Source organism: Solea senegalensis, linkage group LG6 (genome assembly GCF_019176455.1).
Source record: "Solea senegalensis isolate Sse05_10M linkage group LG6, IFAPA_SoseM_1, whole genome shotgun sequence".
Classification (NCBI taxonomy): domain Eukaryota; kingdom Metazoa; phylum Chordata; class Actinopteri; order Pleuronectiformes; family Soleidae; genus Solea; species Solea senegalensis.
The window spans coordinates 8,099,126-8,112,915 of record NC_058026.1 but is presented as its reverse complement, the minus strand read 5'-3'; the positions used below and the strand labels follow the sequence as shown (position 1 = coordinate 8,112,915).

Genomic DNA, 13,790 nt, shown 5'->3' with positions numbered 1-13,790 from the left:
ACAACAACAATAACATTTAAAAATTTTTTAATAAAAATCAACAGAGCAACATTTTTGCAGTTTGTATTAAAAAAACAAAGTCAATACGTACGTAACTAGTTTGCTATAAAATTGTTATGTGTTGATTTCTATTAAAAAAACAATAAATTGTCTTTGTTGCTGCCCACAAATTGTGCCTGTACTTCATTACGGATTTTCCCCCGCAGAGTTAATCAAACTGTCGCTAATGCACCTGCATTATTTACTGAATAATAAACGTCTCATTGTGGCTCACTTCATTGAGGATTATTTATACCTCTGTTCACACATATTACAGTTTATGCTTGCTCAGCCATTGCTTTCACACACACACACACACACACACACACAGGTTTGTCCAGCTATCTTTTTAAGAACTCTCACTGACTTCCATTCATATGGAAACCCTAAAACAACTGTTACCCGTAACCTTAACCATAACCAGATAATGCTTAGCCTTAACCTTTACCTAACAACAATTCAAATCTTAGCCTTAAACCACACACACACACACACACACACACACGCACACACACCTCCCTCCCAGGCAGAAGAGGGGAGGTGGAGCAGACAGAGTGAACAGCCACTGCTATCAAGGTGAAGGAGACACAGTGAGTGAGTGAGTGTGATACACACTGACAGGCAGGAAACTGACTCAAGTCCAGCAAAGTACAGACCAAGTGAATGGAACAAAAAAAAGGCTGTTGGATGTTGGATCTGCTGCCTCGAGGGGAGATAATATTTACTAGAGGTAAGCAACTGTGAGGATTATCTGACTGAACAGCCAGTGAGATTATAATAGATACAGTGCTGCGACAAAGTCTTATGCCACATTAGGTTTGTTGTTGTTTTAGCAACGCTACGATGACCACGCAGTATAATTATTTCTCAATCACTTCATTGGAGCACATTCAGGAAATACAGCGAACATGTACTGTATGCAGTTTTAATAAAACAGCTTCTCTCAGGTGAAAGGGTCAAGTATTTAGTGTGACCTTCCCTTAAACCCTAATTAATGTAATCTGTGAAGACCCACTGTGAAAAAGGTTTATTGTGACAGGTTTATTCAAGACTCGTTTGAGCATTTGATTTTTCCTTCAATTTCATTTCAATTCATTTTTATTTATATAACCCAACATCACAAACACAATTTGCCTCAAAGGGCTTTACAGTCTCTACAGCAAGTGACACCCTCTCTCCTTAGACCCTCACATCGAGTGAGGAAAAACCTTTTTATAGGGAAAACCTTCAGGGAGAAACTTCAGGAAGAGCCACAGAGGAGGGATCCCTCTCCCAGGATTCACTGTTCACTGCAATTTCTTTTCAGATCCACTTGTAGCTTCTTAAAAACCTCAGTCGCATTCCCTGTGTCTCTTTAATCATGGTGGACCTGTTCATGGATCGAGTCCTGGTGAAGAACAACAAGGACCGGGATGAGCTGGACACAGAGCGTGAGATTGTCACACGGCTGCAGAACCGCATCCTGTTGCTCTTCTTTGCATCTGCCGACTGTGAAAGGTGCCAGACGTTTGCTCTCACGCTGAGCGACTTCTTCAAACAGTTGACGGATGAATTCTATGTTGATCGCTCTGCTCAGCTGGTTCTGCTGTACATTAGGTAACACACATTCACACACAGATAGATAGATAGATAGATAGATAGATAGATAGATAGGTAGGTAGATATATACATAGATTTTTGTTGAATAATGTGAATATTAAAATGGGCCATATCTGTAATTTCAAAGTGATTTCTCTTTTCATCCATCAGTTTGGACGAGTCAGAGGAAAGACTTGAGAGCCTCCTCAAAGAGCTGCCAAAGAAGTGCCTGTTCCTGGCCTGTGAGGACCCCTACAGGAGGTGTGTGAGACTGGCCCATTGCATGTGTGCACAACCTGCTGATGGATGATTGTAATGTAAATATACCTAGCTGTGTAAATCCATCAAATCTATTGCAATGTGTGTGCCAATGTGTGTGTGTGTTTGTGTGTGTCCACAGGGAGTTGGAGGCCATGTTTAACGTGGAGGAGCTGCCAACAGTGGTGGTGCTGCGGCCTGACTGCTCCATCCTGGTCCCTAACGCAGTGGAGGAGATACTGCACCTGGGCCCGCGGTGCTACCGCAACTGGCAGGAAGCGGCAGAGCTCATCGACAGGAGCTTTATGATCAGCGACGACTTCGAGGGGAAGTCCATGCGCAGCTTCACTGACCCCGTGAGGAGGCTGAAATACAAGGTGGAAGACGAGAAGAAGAAAAACAAGAAGAAAAAACAAAGGGGGTGGGGCAGTGGTGGAGAGGCGGAAAATGAAAAAGAAGAGGGTGGAGGAGGAGTGTCATGGTGATGGAGATGAAGAGCTAGAGGAATAAGACTGGAAAAGTTGTTTTTTTTGTGCATAATTTTTCTGATTTGTTTTATCTGCCATTTCTGTAACACCTGATATTATCTCTAAAAGCGAGGAACATCTGTCTGTCTGTCTGTCTCTCTGTTAATCCCATAAATGGTTGACTTTACAGGCTACAGACACCTGGCAGGAGACTTGCTGAGGGCACCAGCATGCTCCCCGACACATCTGGGAAAAGGAGGGATGTGCAGAGAGGAATCCTCTTTTGTTTTTTGCAATCAGGCACCTATTAACATAACATCATTTACAATACAAAACTGTCCTGAAAGTGACATTCGAGATAATCAACTCCTCAGGACAATGTTTACTAACGTCTCATTTCCCCATAGACTTCTATTCAAACTGAGTTATTCTGCAACCAGCAGGGTTGCCCCCTGGTGGCTATTCACTATATCCTTATCTCCGGGTTGTCATCAGCCAGTGAGCTGGAAGGCTTCACCCAGTTTTTATATGGAGTCTATGGATTTCCTATTAGATGTTACTAATTCTTATACATTGGATCTTTAACTGTGATTGATCTTAATTATAAACACCTCAAAGTGTGAGTGGGTGTGTACATGCCAGTTACCAATAAAAGGTAATGTCGCATATTACCTGACAGAACAATGAATTCTGCTCGGCAGTGCTGACCTCAGCGTAGACTTTACTGCCTTGACAATCTGTGAACGCTGCCAAGTGTACAGTGAAGCCAAGGTTTGGTCTGAGCCAAGTGTCAGCGTGATGGCCTGTTTTATTACACTCACTAGTCAAAGCATTTCTCCATTTTCAAAGACACATCTTCGTAATGCAGTTTCTACATTTTTTTTATTTTACGTAATAATTTGTGCTGTCCAATCACGACACGCCATGCATAATCTGAAACCAATGAATTATTCATCACCATTAAAATAATTTAGTTTTATTGAGTGTTTATGAAGTCAAGCTGCACTTTATAGACTACACAAGAAGCAATCAGGGCTATTCAGATGGATGCGAGTGAAATGATGGAAAACTGGCTTTTTCTACATAACCCGTAATTTAATGTGAGTCATCTTTCATAATAAAGACTGTGTTTAGCCATTGCACACTTCCGCGCACAAGAAAACTGTATTGATGATGCTTTTATGTAAATCAGACAGGAAGTTAATATGCAAGAACTTCCTGATGTGCTGCCAGGCTACAGTAGAAAAGACACGGTGAAACAACACGATTAAACTTTAGCTGCATTTCCACTAAACAGGAACCTGTACAGTTCAGATCAGCACTGCGCTGATTGGAACTTGATTTGATTCATAACATTTTAGGTCAAGCTTTATTTCAATACTTGTAGCTCTCTGCTCAAAAATTGCACACTCAAAATGTAATATCTCTGAATACTTTGGGTGTCATAGTGAAGGGAACACTTTTGGGATTTGATAAGATTTGTAAGTACCAGTGCATGTGTTACTTGTGAAGAGTAAGTAACATGTGTAGGGGTGGAGTGGCTCAGTGGTTAAGACCCTACCTTGTGTACCAAAGACATCATGGTCGCAAGTTCGATTCCACCCCTGGCTAATTGTACTTGATTCCATTGTAAGTCGCTTTGGATAAAAGCGTCTGCTAAATGACATGTAATGTAATGTAAAACAAAACTAAATTAGAGAGGTTTTAGTACAGAAAGTACAGGCGATGTCTCATTTGGCACCATCTGTGCCATTTGTATTTTCTCATGTATAAAACTACTCATTTCATTTTTACATCATTATAAGTGTTCAATAATACAGTTTCTGGCTTTGTTTCAAGGTTCCAGCAGACTTCTAAAATATCTCCCTTTCCAAAGATGAACACAAGGTGGCGGCACTGAGCTGTATCCTGGACATTACGCAGGCCTGTATCTCCGGGAGGGATTAGAGACGCTCGGAATGATTTGAGTGTAACACAGGAAGTCCGTCGGAGCAGATGGTGTTGTTTTCGCAGTAATATCAACTTTTTGAAGGAGAAACATCAAAGGTAAGAGCAATTTTACAGCGGTTGTTAGACAAAGCGATTTCTGTTGTCTTTATTCTTTGACTTATATCCTCAGAATCCATGGAGTCTCTGCTTTCATGCGAGGTCTGTGGTGTGTGTTCTGAATAATGTGTCGCAGAGCTAGATAGAGAAATGTGGCGAGTCAGAGTTAGATTATGTAGAAATTTATTTAGTTGTTATTTGGGCTGTGTTTGTCACATTTAAAAGAGATTGTGACGTATTGTAGCCCAGATGCTGCTGTTTAATTTGATGTACATAATCACTCACTATATTCTTCTGTGTTTAGTGCAATATTCTATGACATTTTTAACCAGAGCCTCTCTGGGTCCCCTAATTGGGGGACTTTCTGGCTTACAGTAACCTGGACACAGTCTTATATGAAGTACTTGATAACGATGCTTGAGTAAAAGTACAGGTTTCTTACCAGAAAATTACTTTGGTAGAAGTTAAAGTCACCTTTTAGAATATTACTTGAGTAAAAGTCTTAAAGTAGCTGACATTTACTGTACTTAAGTATCGGCAGTCATTTTCTGATATGAAATGTACTTAAGTATAAGAAGTAAAAGTATTTAAACAAGGTGAGCAATAGCAATTTTGAATATGACATTTATTGTGGCTTTTAGTTAACCTTCTGTCATGAATGGTGACAAACTCTTTCTCTGTGTTTTAATTCAACTTGGAAATGAAATCTGCAGTTTATCTGGTTAGCCACTCAGCTGACAGCTGCTGAAACCCAGCGTCTGGAGTGTACAACAGAAACCCGGAGACAGGAGACCAGAAACCTAGAGACCAGAGCCTCAGTGTCGGACACGGTAAACAACGAGCCATGTCCGACACCGAGCTTGAAAAATTTTTGGGATATTATATTAAATTGATGTCTCCTTTATTCACTCTGTACCTCAAAACTCTCAACTTATTGACAGTTGGCCCAAATCAAGTTCAGGAGCAATAATTCAATTACATTCAATTACATTTAATTCAATTTTATTTGTATAGCACCAAATCATAACATCCATTACCTCAAGGCACTGTACATAGACAAGAGCAGAAGAAACACATAGAGAAACTCAACAATTCACGCAATGAGAAAACACGATGCATCAGTTGAGAGAAAAACACTCTCTTTTCACAGGAAGAAATCTGTGACAGAACCAGACTCAAAGATGTGCGGCCATCTGCCTCGACCGGTGGTGAAAGGAAAACTGGGGGAGAGAAAGGACAAGATGGAGGTGAGGCAGAGACAGAAGAAAGAGACCAGGAGCAGATACACATTGTATCAGGTTCTAAGTTTAAACAGGACATTTCTGACTGAGTCAGTGATGTTATGTTTATAGAACTACAATGTCATTTATACAAGCAGCAGCAGAGATTGTTGATAAAAATTATACTGATATCAACTTTAGTTATAGCATTATAATAATTGTGATGATATGACATGAATGATTATAATAATAATAGCCTTGAAACTGGAGGGAGAGAGAGAGAGAGAGAGAGGAAAGGAAGGAAAGACAGAAAAAGAACAAGGTTAATGACATATAATGAAGTCATATTCATACCCTGAGTGTGAGAGAGTGAGTGTCGTGCACCACAGGAAATTCCTCTAGCAGTCTAGGTCTATATAGCAGCATAACTAGAAATGAATTCCCCGAGCCAGCTCTAACTATAAGCTTTATCAAAAAGGAAGGTTTTAAGTCTAACTTTTAATACAGAGAGAGTGTCTGCCTCCCTAACTGTCCCGAAGACGTACTATAAATAAGGGTCTGCAACCTGCGGCTCTAAGAGCTGCAAGTGGATCTTCAGCCCCTCTGCTGTGGCTCCCTGTAGCTTTGATAGATAAATGTTTTGGTTTCTTTATTCTGTTTTCATTTTTTTTTTTAATTTCAAAGTGACCACCTCTTACACACACACAGCCTTTCTCAAGCATGAGTTGCATACAATCTAAGCACTGTTTTATTTGTTTCAAAATGGGTCCCTTTTTATTTGATCAATTTCCCATAAATTACGGAAGGACTCAAATAAATCCACACAATTGTTTCAAGGTAGGGCTACTGTAAACTTTGCTTTTTTTGTTAACATGTAAGAACACCAGTTTCCTATTTGTAGTTCTTAAATGTCATAGATGCAACAAACTCTAGTTTAACCTATGCTTCTTATCTCTCTCTCTCTCTATACTGTATATATATATATATATATAAGATATTACATGATGTCCTCCTCATTTTATGGGTCAAATAGGTTTTGCGGCTCTACATTTATTATACATGGGTGGAGAGGGGTCAAAAATGGCATATGTTGTGGAGGTTGCAGACCTTAAAGAGTTAAAAAGACACCAATGTTTCGTTGCAAGCGTTGCATGAGTTGCCTCTAATAATGACTGTCAGACGCCATGTGTTTCACCAGGTGTCATCAAGGTTCGACTGGTGGAGGGTTTGGTGGTGGTGGTGGTGAACAATGACAGTGACATAATGACGTGAAGTGACACGAAGTGTCTGCTCCTACAGAGGCCTCATGTCCTTCTGTCACAGCTGCTCCAAACACAGCTCTGTCTAATACATAGTGTATATAGTAAACGCCTGCTGGTGCACTGTGCTGCACACACAGCAAACACCATCCATGTGAGGGGAGACATAAAAGTGTGAGACGCTCCTCTAACATGTGCAACGACACAAAGGGCTTCAGTAAAAAGCAGGAGCTGCTGTTTATCCCTCTCTATACTGCTTCTGTTTTTGCCTACACAGCAGCTTAATGCTGCTCACTGACACAAACCTTGATAATATAGTCGACCCCTCCACCCCCCTTTCTGTGTGTGTGTGTGCACGCGCGCGCACAACTCCACACGTGCGCACACGGAGGCGAACACGCGTTGCGCGCTCCCGAATGCAGAACGCGCAACAAGCTGGGAAGAGAGAGTGAGAAGGACGGATGCAAGGCGAGGCTAGGAGCGGGAAACCTTATCTCTGGTTTTCTTGCACTTGTCGTTCCGCTGTTTTTTTTTGTTGTTGTTTTTTTACCTCAGCACAATTTTATAAAACGATTTCTTTATTTTTATTGTCTGGGTTTTTTTTTTCTATCCAGATATATCCGCATTTGATTCCGGTCCTGATGTTCCGCCGCCGCCGCTGCTGCTGCTGCTGCGCCTTATCACGATTCTTCAAGGATATGCACAGCGGCTGCTCTCACGTCGACGTTATTCTACATGCAACACAAGGATGTTATTGAACAACATAGGAGGACTGTGATCTACATTGATAAGTGGTCGAGCTATTGAAGAGGAGGATACAGCAGCAGCATCATCATCGTCATCATCATCAGCAGCAGCCTGGGTCTGTCTGTCTGTCTGCGCGCTACAATTTGCGTCTGATTCTTGTTTTCGTGTGTGATCGTGTACGTATTTTTCCTCCCTCCATCCATCGGAGCTGTGAGGCCGATATGCGCCCGCATCCTCTCTGGGCACGAAACCCGTGGGAATTATGATACCAACGTGACGCACACACTCACTCTCTCTCTCTCACACACACACACAGCGGGGAAAGACGACGCGCCTCGATAGGACGGAGGGAGGGAGGAGGAGGGAGGGTGTGAGGTCCAGCAGAGACAGTGCACGGATCACAGGAGGAGGACGCCCAGTTGTTGTTGGACACATCGCTATAATGACTTATATGGTCCCGCAGGTATAACGCGACCACCACCACCACCACCACCACATCCCTGCCGAATATTGACATTTTTTGTATGCGTCGGGCAGAGTGGAGGAGGCTGCAAACGAGGAGCGCAAAGTGAGCGAGGGCGCGGAGAGTCGGAATGCGGGAGACGCAGTGAGTGAGGAGGAGGTGGAGGAGGAGGAGGAGGGAAATCGGAGGATCGACGGTAAGATATGGATGTAGGCTATGAGGATGCACCCCGCCCCTCCCTCTCTCTCTCTCCCTCCCTCTCTCCCCCCTCCCTCCCTCTCTCTCTCGCTCTCTCTCTCTCTTTCTTACATGCACGCGCACATACATGATCGGTCTGCTGAAGACAGTCTGTACAGGTACCTGCTCTTTGCTGCTGCCGCCAAAGGGCCATTGGATCAGTGAGGGACATAGATCTGATGAGCTGCTGTGCTGGGCCTCACACCACTGGTCTGCCATTAGAGCTGGGTCAGTGGCACATGAGTGCCAGGCATGAGTGCTGTGAAATATTCATGGGCTCCTGATCGGCTTCCTCTGGGCCTCTGAGGAGAGCAAGGAGGGAAAGTGGTATAATTCAAGGTGTCCCATGCACGCACGCACGCACGCACGCACGATAGGCCACCAGTGGGGGTCCATCACCATTGGGCTCATTTGTGTTCCTCATCACAGATGCTCAGTGCAGTGTCTGTGGTGTGGTGCAATGGAAAAAAAATGGAATAAACAGCTGTAGTGCACTCTTTGGGAGGACTAGACATGCAGCGTTAGATAGTTGCAGGGTTGCCATGACGGGAACACGAGTGGAAGACGCCGTATAACAAGTGAGAGTCCATTATCAATATTTCAGACAGTGAAAGAAAGGACTGGGACAGAGATGAGAAGGTGAAAGGAGATGAAGGGAGAAATAGCTCAGTGAGGACTCGTACTCATCTGTCAGACTGAATTCCATTATTAGCCTTATTGTTTGGGCTCAGTCATTTTATATTTCTGTGTTACATCAGCAGCAGATCGATGAAATGTTTGTGAATGCACAACTCGGTGACTCACCTGCTGTAGCTGTGTGTGTGTGCTGTTTGTGTTGGAAAGGAGAAAAGAAACATGACAAGGCTTGCTTACATGAACGGATCATTTACATCATCCATTGATGGGAAAAAAAAGAGAATTGATTTGCCTAAACCACTCAGACGCACACACATACACAATAAGGATAGGATGGATTTTCTGTCATTTGACTTGTAAAATGCACCACATGTGTCTGTTTTGGGTCACTTCAAACAGGTTTCTATTGTGTCTCCTCGCATCAGTCAGACACTGAGACACTCAGTCGGCCCTCTTATGCTGTGAGCGTTAACGCAGGCCGTGTCAGAGCCGAGGGCTGAATCTGATCTATCAGAGTAACATCAATACAATGACCTGAGACTGAATGCTGTAATGTTGTAGAACTGTAGCCTATAGTAACGCTTACCCTCTCATTACGGAGCGACTGATTAGATTCACTTTGAGAAATTGTGGGCAAAAATGGGTTTCTCAAATATGGCACGCAAGGTTTTGTTTGACCAGCATTCTAAAACCTAGTAGGAGAAACAGCAGCGACTAACTGCTGTGTATCGTACAGTTGTGTGTTTCTGGGATTGACAGCAGCATCACATCACAGGTCAGTGATTGACTGTAGTGATGAAGGATGGACAGTGATGACCTGTTAGATTGTCAGGTACCACGGGCTTTCTTCCTTTAATTGTCTCACGTTTGCTTAACATGCACTCAACGGCCACGTTATAAGATACAGAGGACGTTTCATTTTTATTGAACTATTATTTAACCAGGAAGCCTCATAACAACAGAAGATGTTTATAATTGATGCATGAAGTAGCGAGGAGAGTGGCACCTGGTGTGGACATCCGCTTCAACGTTTGACATGTTTTGGCATTCAAAGAAGAAGAAGGACCTCTGCATAGCTTGGGTCTTAGTTACTGTTGCCATTCGATTATTTCAAACCGTTCTGGAATACTCAGACCAGACCCCGTCCCCGTTTTATGTTTGGTTTGAACTTCAGCAGGTTGTCTTAACCGTGTTTACATGACTGAGATTCTGAGATTCTGCTATGTGATCTTTTGATAAGATAATCTGTTAGCAGTGTGAACAGAGGTACCTAATGAAATGGCCCGGTGAGTGTAAATGGCTATTTTGTTTTAATTAGTGCTCCAGTATTTGATTATGCTCTTGACTTGAGTCTGCCTTGGTGATGTTGACCATTTTTTTTTTCAATTTGCTTTATAATGTGTAAATGTATAACGGTGGTTGTAATCTCCCAGCGACAATCAAAGCTTACCCTCTCCCTCACGCACGGTGCATGGCGGCTTTTCTAGCCGGAGACAACATTTCTCTCATCTCAGAGAACACCTATTGTCCGTGCAGCACGAGCCCGCTCTGCTGCCTTGCAAACAAAAGCGGCTGAATGCAGTTGGCTCTGCTCTGTCACACCTCAGTCAGTGATCGTGGAAGAAGTAGAATTACATTTTGTCACGCCTCAGGGTCACAATCCTGCTCTTTGTCCAGGAGTTTGTCTTGGTGACATGATGTTGAAATGCCTGAAATCATAGTAACTGTGTAAGCTGACACACAAATCACCATTAGTACGAAAGGGCAGCGAGGGACACGCGAATATGACAGCCAGCAGATGACATGTCGCCTCCCAGTGTTTGCTCCGATGATGCTCTGCACACTAACTGCTCAGGTCTTTTCTCACCTTTGTGTGATGGAAAGACACATTTGAACCTAAACAATAGTATATGAGCTCAAGGTTACATCAATGTACCGCTCTGAGGGGACTTATACTGTGCTTTAGATGTAAGATGGTGCCGTTTGAAATGTATTTTCAAAGCCTCATTTCAGGTTTAATGTTTAATGTGCCAAAACCTCTCAGATGAACCAACACATTTGGTTCCTGGTTTTGCCTCATATGACAATTTAAAAGTTCAATAAAGACAACAATAGCACCTTTTTTGCAGCGTGATTTTCTTTTTCTTATTTTGTGTTCAAAACCAATATTCCAACCTTGAGCGTCCATCCTTCCATCCATGTTCTACACCTTTATCCTCCACATGAGGGTCCTGGGGGGGAGCTAACATAGGGCGAAAGGCGGGATACACCCTGGACAGATCGCCAGTCCATCACAGGGCCACACATAATGACAAACCACTCACTCACTCACACTCACACCTACGGTCAATTTAGAGTGTCCAATTTACCTAATCCATAAATCTGCATGTTATTGGACTGTGGGAGTAAACTGGAGGACACCCCAACCACACACACACACACACACAAACACGGGATGGGACACTTAGCCATTCCTTTTCTCTCTTTTTTTTCCCCCTTATTGTGCAAAACAGAGCCGAGTGAAGACAAAGTACCAAAACAACAAGTTAAAATCACAAAAAGCAAGCATATAAAAAGACCAAATAAAATAGGACAGATGATAGATATATAATTAAATACATGATGATAAAGTTGTGCTGTGATTAAAGACATAATATGTCTTTAATCAATAGATAGAATATATAGAGATATATTGTTGTCTTTCAGAGCAGTTATTTGTTCTATTCAGATGTATTATCAGTAAGAGACTTGAACCACAGCATAAACATTTTTTTTAGATGTCCAGATCTTGGCGATAGGCAGAGCATATTGTGCTCCCATAAAAAAGAAATAAACAGGCTACAACATGACTCACTTAAAATCCTGCTGCTGCTTTTATTTACATTTTATAGCCTGTGCTTAATGAAACATGTCTGTGATTTGGATCGTGGCGGATTTCCCTTTCTTTTTTTTCTTTTTCGATAATCAAACCAGTCAGTAAGTTTATTTGACGTTAGGGAAAAAAACAAAAACGATAGTGTTCGTCTGGCTAGAAGTGGACTTTTAAATAAAACACCCAGATCATTTAGAGTCAAATAGGTGCTCTTCGCATGCTTTACAGATCCCACCCCTGTTGGCTTTGACCTAGAAATAACAGAATAAGCTGGTGCACAGAAGAATAAGACAACAGCTGGGTTTTGCCTGAAAAAATCCAGGCCAGTACCTTTTTTTTGGACCGACAAGGAAACCAAATTTAAATTCTGTCAGCTTAAAAAATTCAATATTCTAAAGTTCACGGACTGCAGGAGGACCCAAACACCACCTAACCTGGAAACTGCCTGTTACTAACAAGTAGAGCTGAAACGATTAATCGATGAATTGATTATTAATCGATTACTAAATGAATCGACAACTATTTTGATAATCAATTAATCATTTTGAAGCTGTTTTCATGATTAAAACAATATTTCCGATTGTTAAAGCTTCCGATGTGTGAGTATTTTCTCAATTTCTTTGCTCTGGATAACAAATAAATCATTAAAAGTCAATCATTTAGGTTTGTGAACAAAACAAGACATTTGGGAACGTCATCGTGTCGAGGTTTGACAAACACCGATCAACGTTTTTTAAGGTTTTCTGATATTTTATGGACCAATCGATTAATCGTGAAAATAATCGACAGATTAACCGATTATGAAAATAATCCTTAGTTGCAGCTCTACTAACAAGCTGAAACGGGGCATATCGCCACCTTGTGCGTGTATACTGGCACAGGATCGTTGACTGTGACTGTGCATGGAAACATGCCAAGTGCTTCAAACTACAACCAGTCCCGAGTATAATATCGGCTCATTGTCCATCCGTCATCTGCAAATCGTAACCTTTGAGGATCACGGGGGAGCTTGAGCCAAACATCTGACAATGGATGAGAGAGGCAGGGTTACACCACAGGTCATAAGCTATAAATACACACACACACACAAAAACAACAATCCAGATCATTATTGTTCTGTGCTGCTAAAACTAATCTGCAGCAAACAACAGGGAAGAACTGAGCGTCAGTGTCTCTTTCATGAGTCATTTTATCCATATGTCATTCATGCGACATTCGTCTAAAAAACACAAAATGTTGTCTTTGTTCAGGCTCTCTGACAAAAAGATTTGCAGGTAGTGATTATGTTCGGATGAATTATTTTGTTGACAAAATGTGGGAGAGCTGCGAAATGTATGGAATCATTTCCCACAGCCAAATCCGAGGTCTTTAAAAGACTCGTTTGGTCATCTGACCACGTGACTGTGAGGTGGTTTCGTCATCTCCCGGAGGTTATTGTGCAACTGGTTTCTGTTAAACACCCTCTCATGAGAAAACATCTGGCTCGATGTGTTTGCTGATATTTGAGAGTTTCGGATGTTCTGCCAGAAGAGAACGGCTCTGGCGAGGACGACTGAACTTACAACTGTTGATTGTTAATGCGGTGTGACTCTCAGGTCTGGGAAATATTCAGCGTCCAGCTTCTAGAGAAAGAGACATTCTGTGCCTGTTTGTTCAAATGTTTGGACCAAGAGGGAACATTATACTGGAGCGATGGTCTGTATGTTTGTGTAGGTTTTTTTCATTTTCTCTTTCTTTATCAGAGCTATGAATAGGACTAGAGCTGCAACTATACTTATTAATTGCATTAGTGTTTATCATCCGATTTCCTCTTTGTTGGTCCATAAAATGTCAGAAAATTGTGAAAAATATCAAAGACATTCATACGAAGCCTTGAAGAAACCAGATAACACTTAAATGTCCAAGAATCTGAAATCTGAGAACTATTGTGCGGTGCTTAGTCAAACAAACAACCAATTATATTATTAT

At 42.0% G+C, this 13,790-nt stretch overlaps 2 protein-coding genes across 6 annotated transcripts in view; both read left to right on the top strand.

The window, feature by feature from the left end:
• Positions 1-33: 33 nt before the first annotated feature.
• Positions 34-3,321, top strand: LOC122771707 (nucleoredoxin-like protein 1). The gene is made up of 4 exons (XM_044029418.1): positions 34-769; positions 1,346-1,635; positions 1,789-1,878; positions 2,018-3,321. Exons 2-4 carry the CDS (start codon positions 1,400-1,402, stop codon positions 2,358-2,360), a joined length of 669 nt encoding a protein of 222 aa, XP_043885353.1. The 5' UTR covers positions 34-769; positions 1,346-1,399; the 3' UTR covers positions 2,361-3,321.
• Positions 3,322-7,428: 4,107 nt separating this feature from the next.
• LOC122770677 (adhesion G protein-coupled receptor L1-like) overlaps positions 7,429-13,790 on the top strand; it is a 29,349-nt gene continuing 22,987 nt past the window's right edge. For 4 of the 5 annotated variants that reach the window (XM_044027673.1, XM_044027671.1, XM_044027670.1 and 1 more), the window contains exon 1: positions 7,429-8,273. The gene's annotated coding sequence lies outside the window, so the exon portion shown is untranslated. The remainder of the gene's footprint in view (positions 8,274-13,790) is intronic. The other variant, XM_044027669.1, reaches the window with a different exon arrangement.

Coding starts and splice junctions, on each gene's coding strand:
- LOC122771707 (XM_044029418.1), top strand. CDS start 1,400: ATGGTGGACCTGTTCATGGATCGAGTCCTGGTGAAGAACAACAAGGAC. Junction 1,636..1,788: donor CTGGTTCTGCTGTACATTAG/GTAACACACATT, acceptor TTCATCCATCAG/TTTGGACGAGTCAGAGGAAA. Junction 1,879..2,017: donor TGTGAGGACCCCTACAGGAG/GTGTGTGAGACT, acceptor GTGTGTCCACAG/GGAGTTGGAGGCCATGTTTA.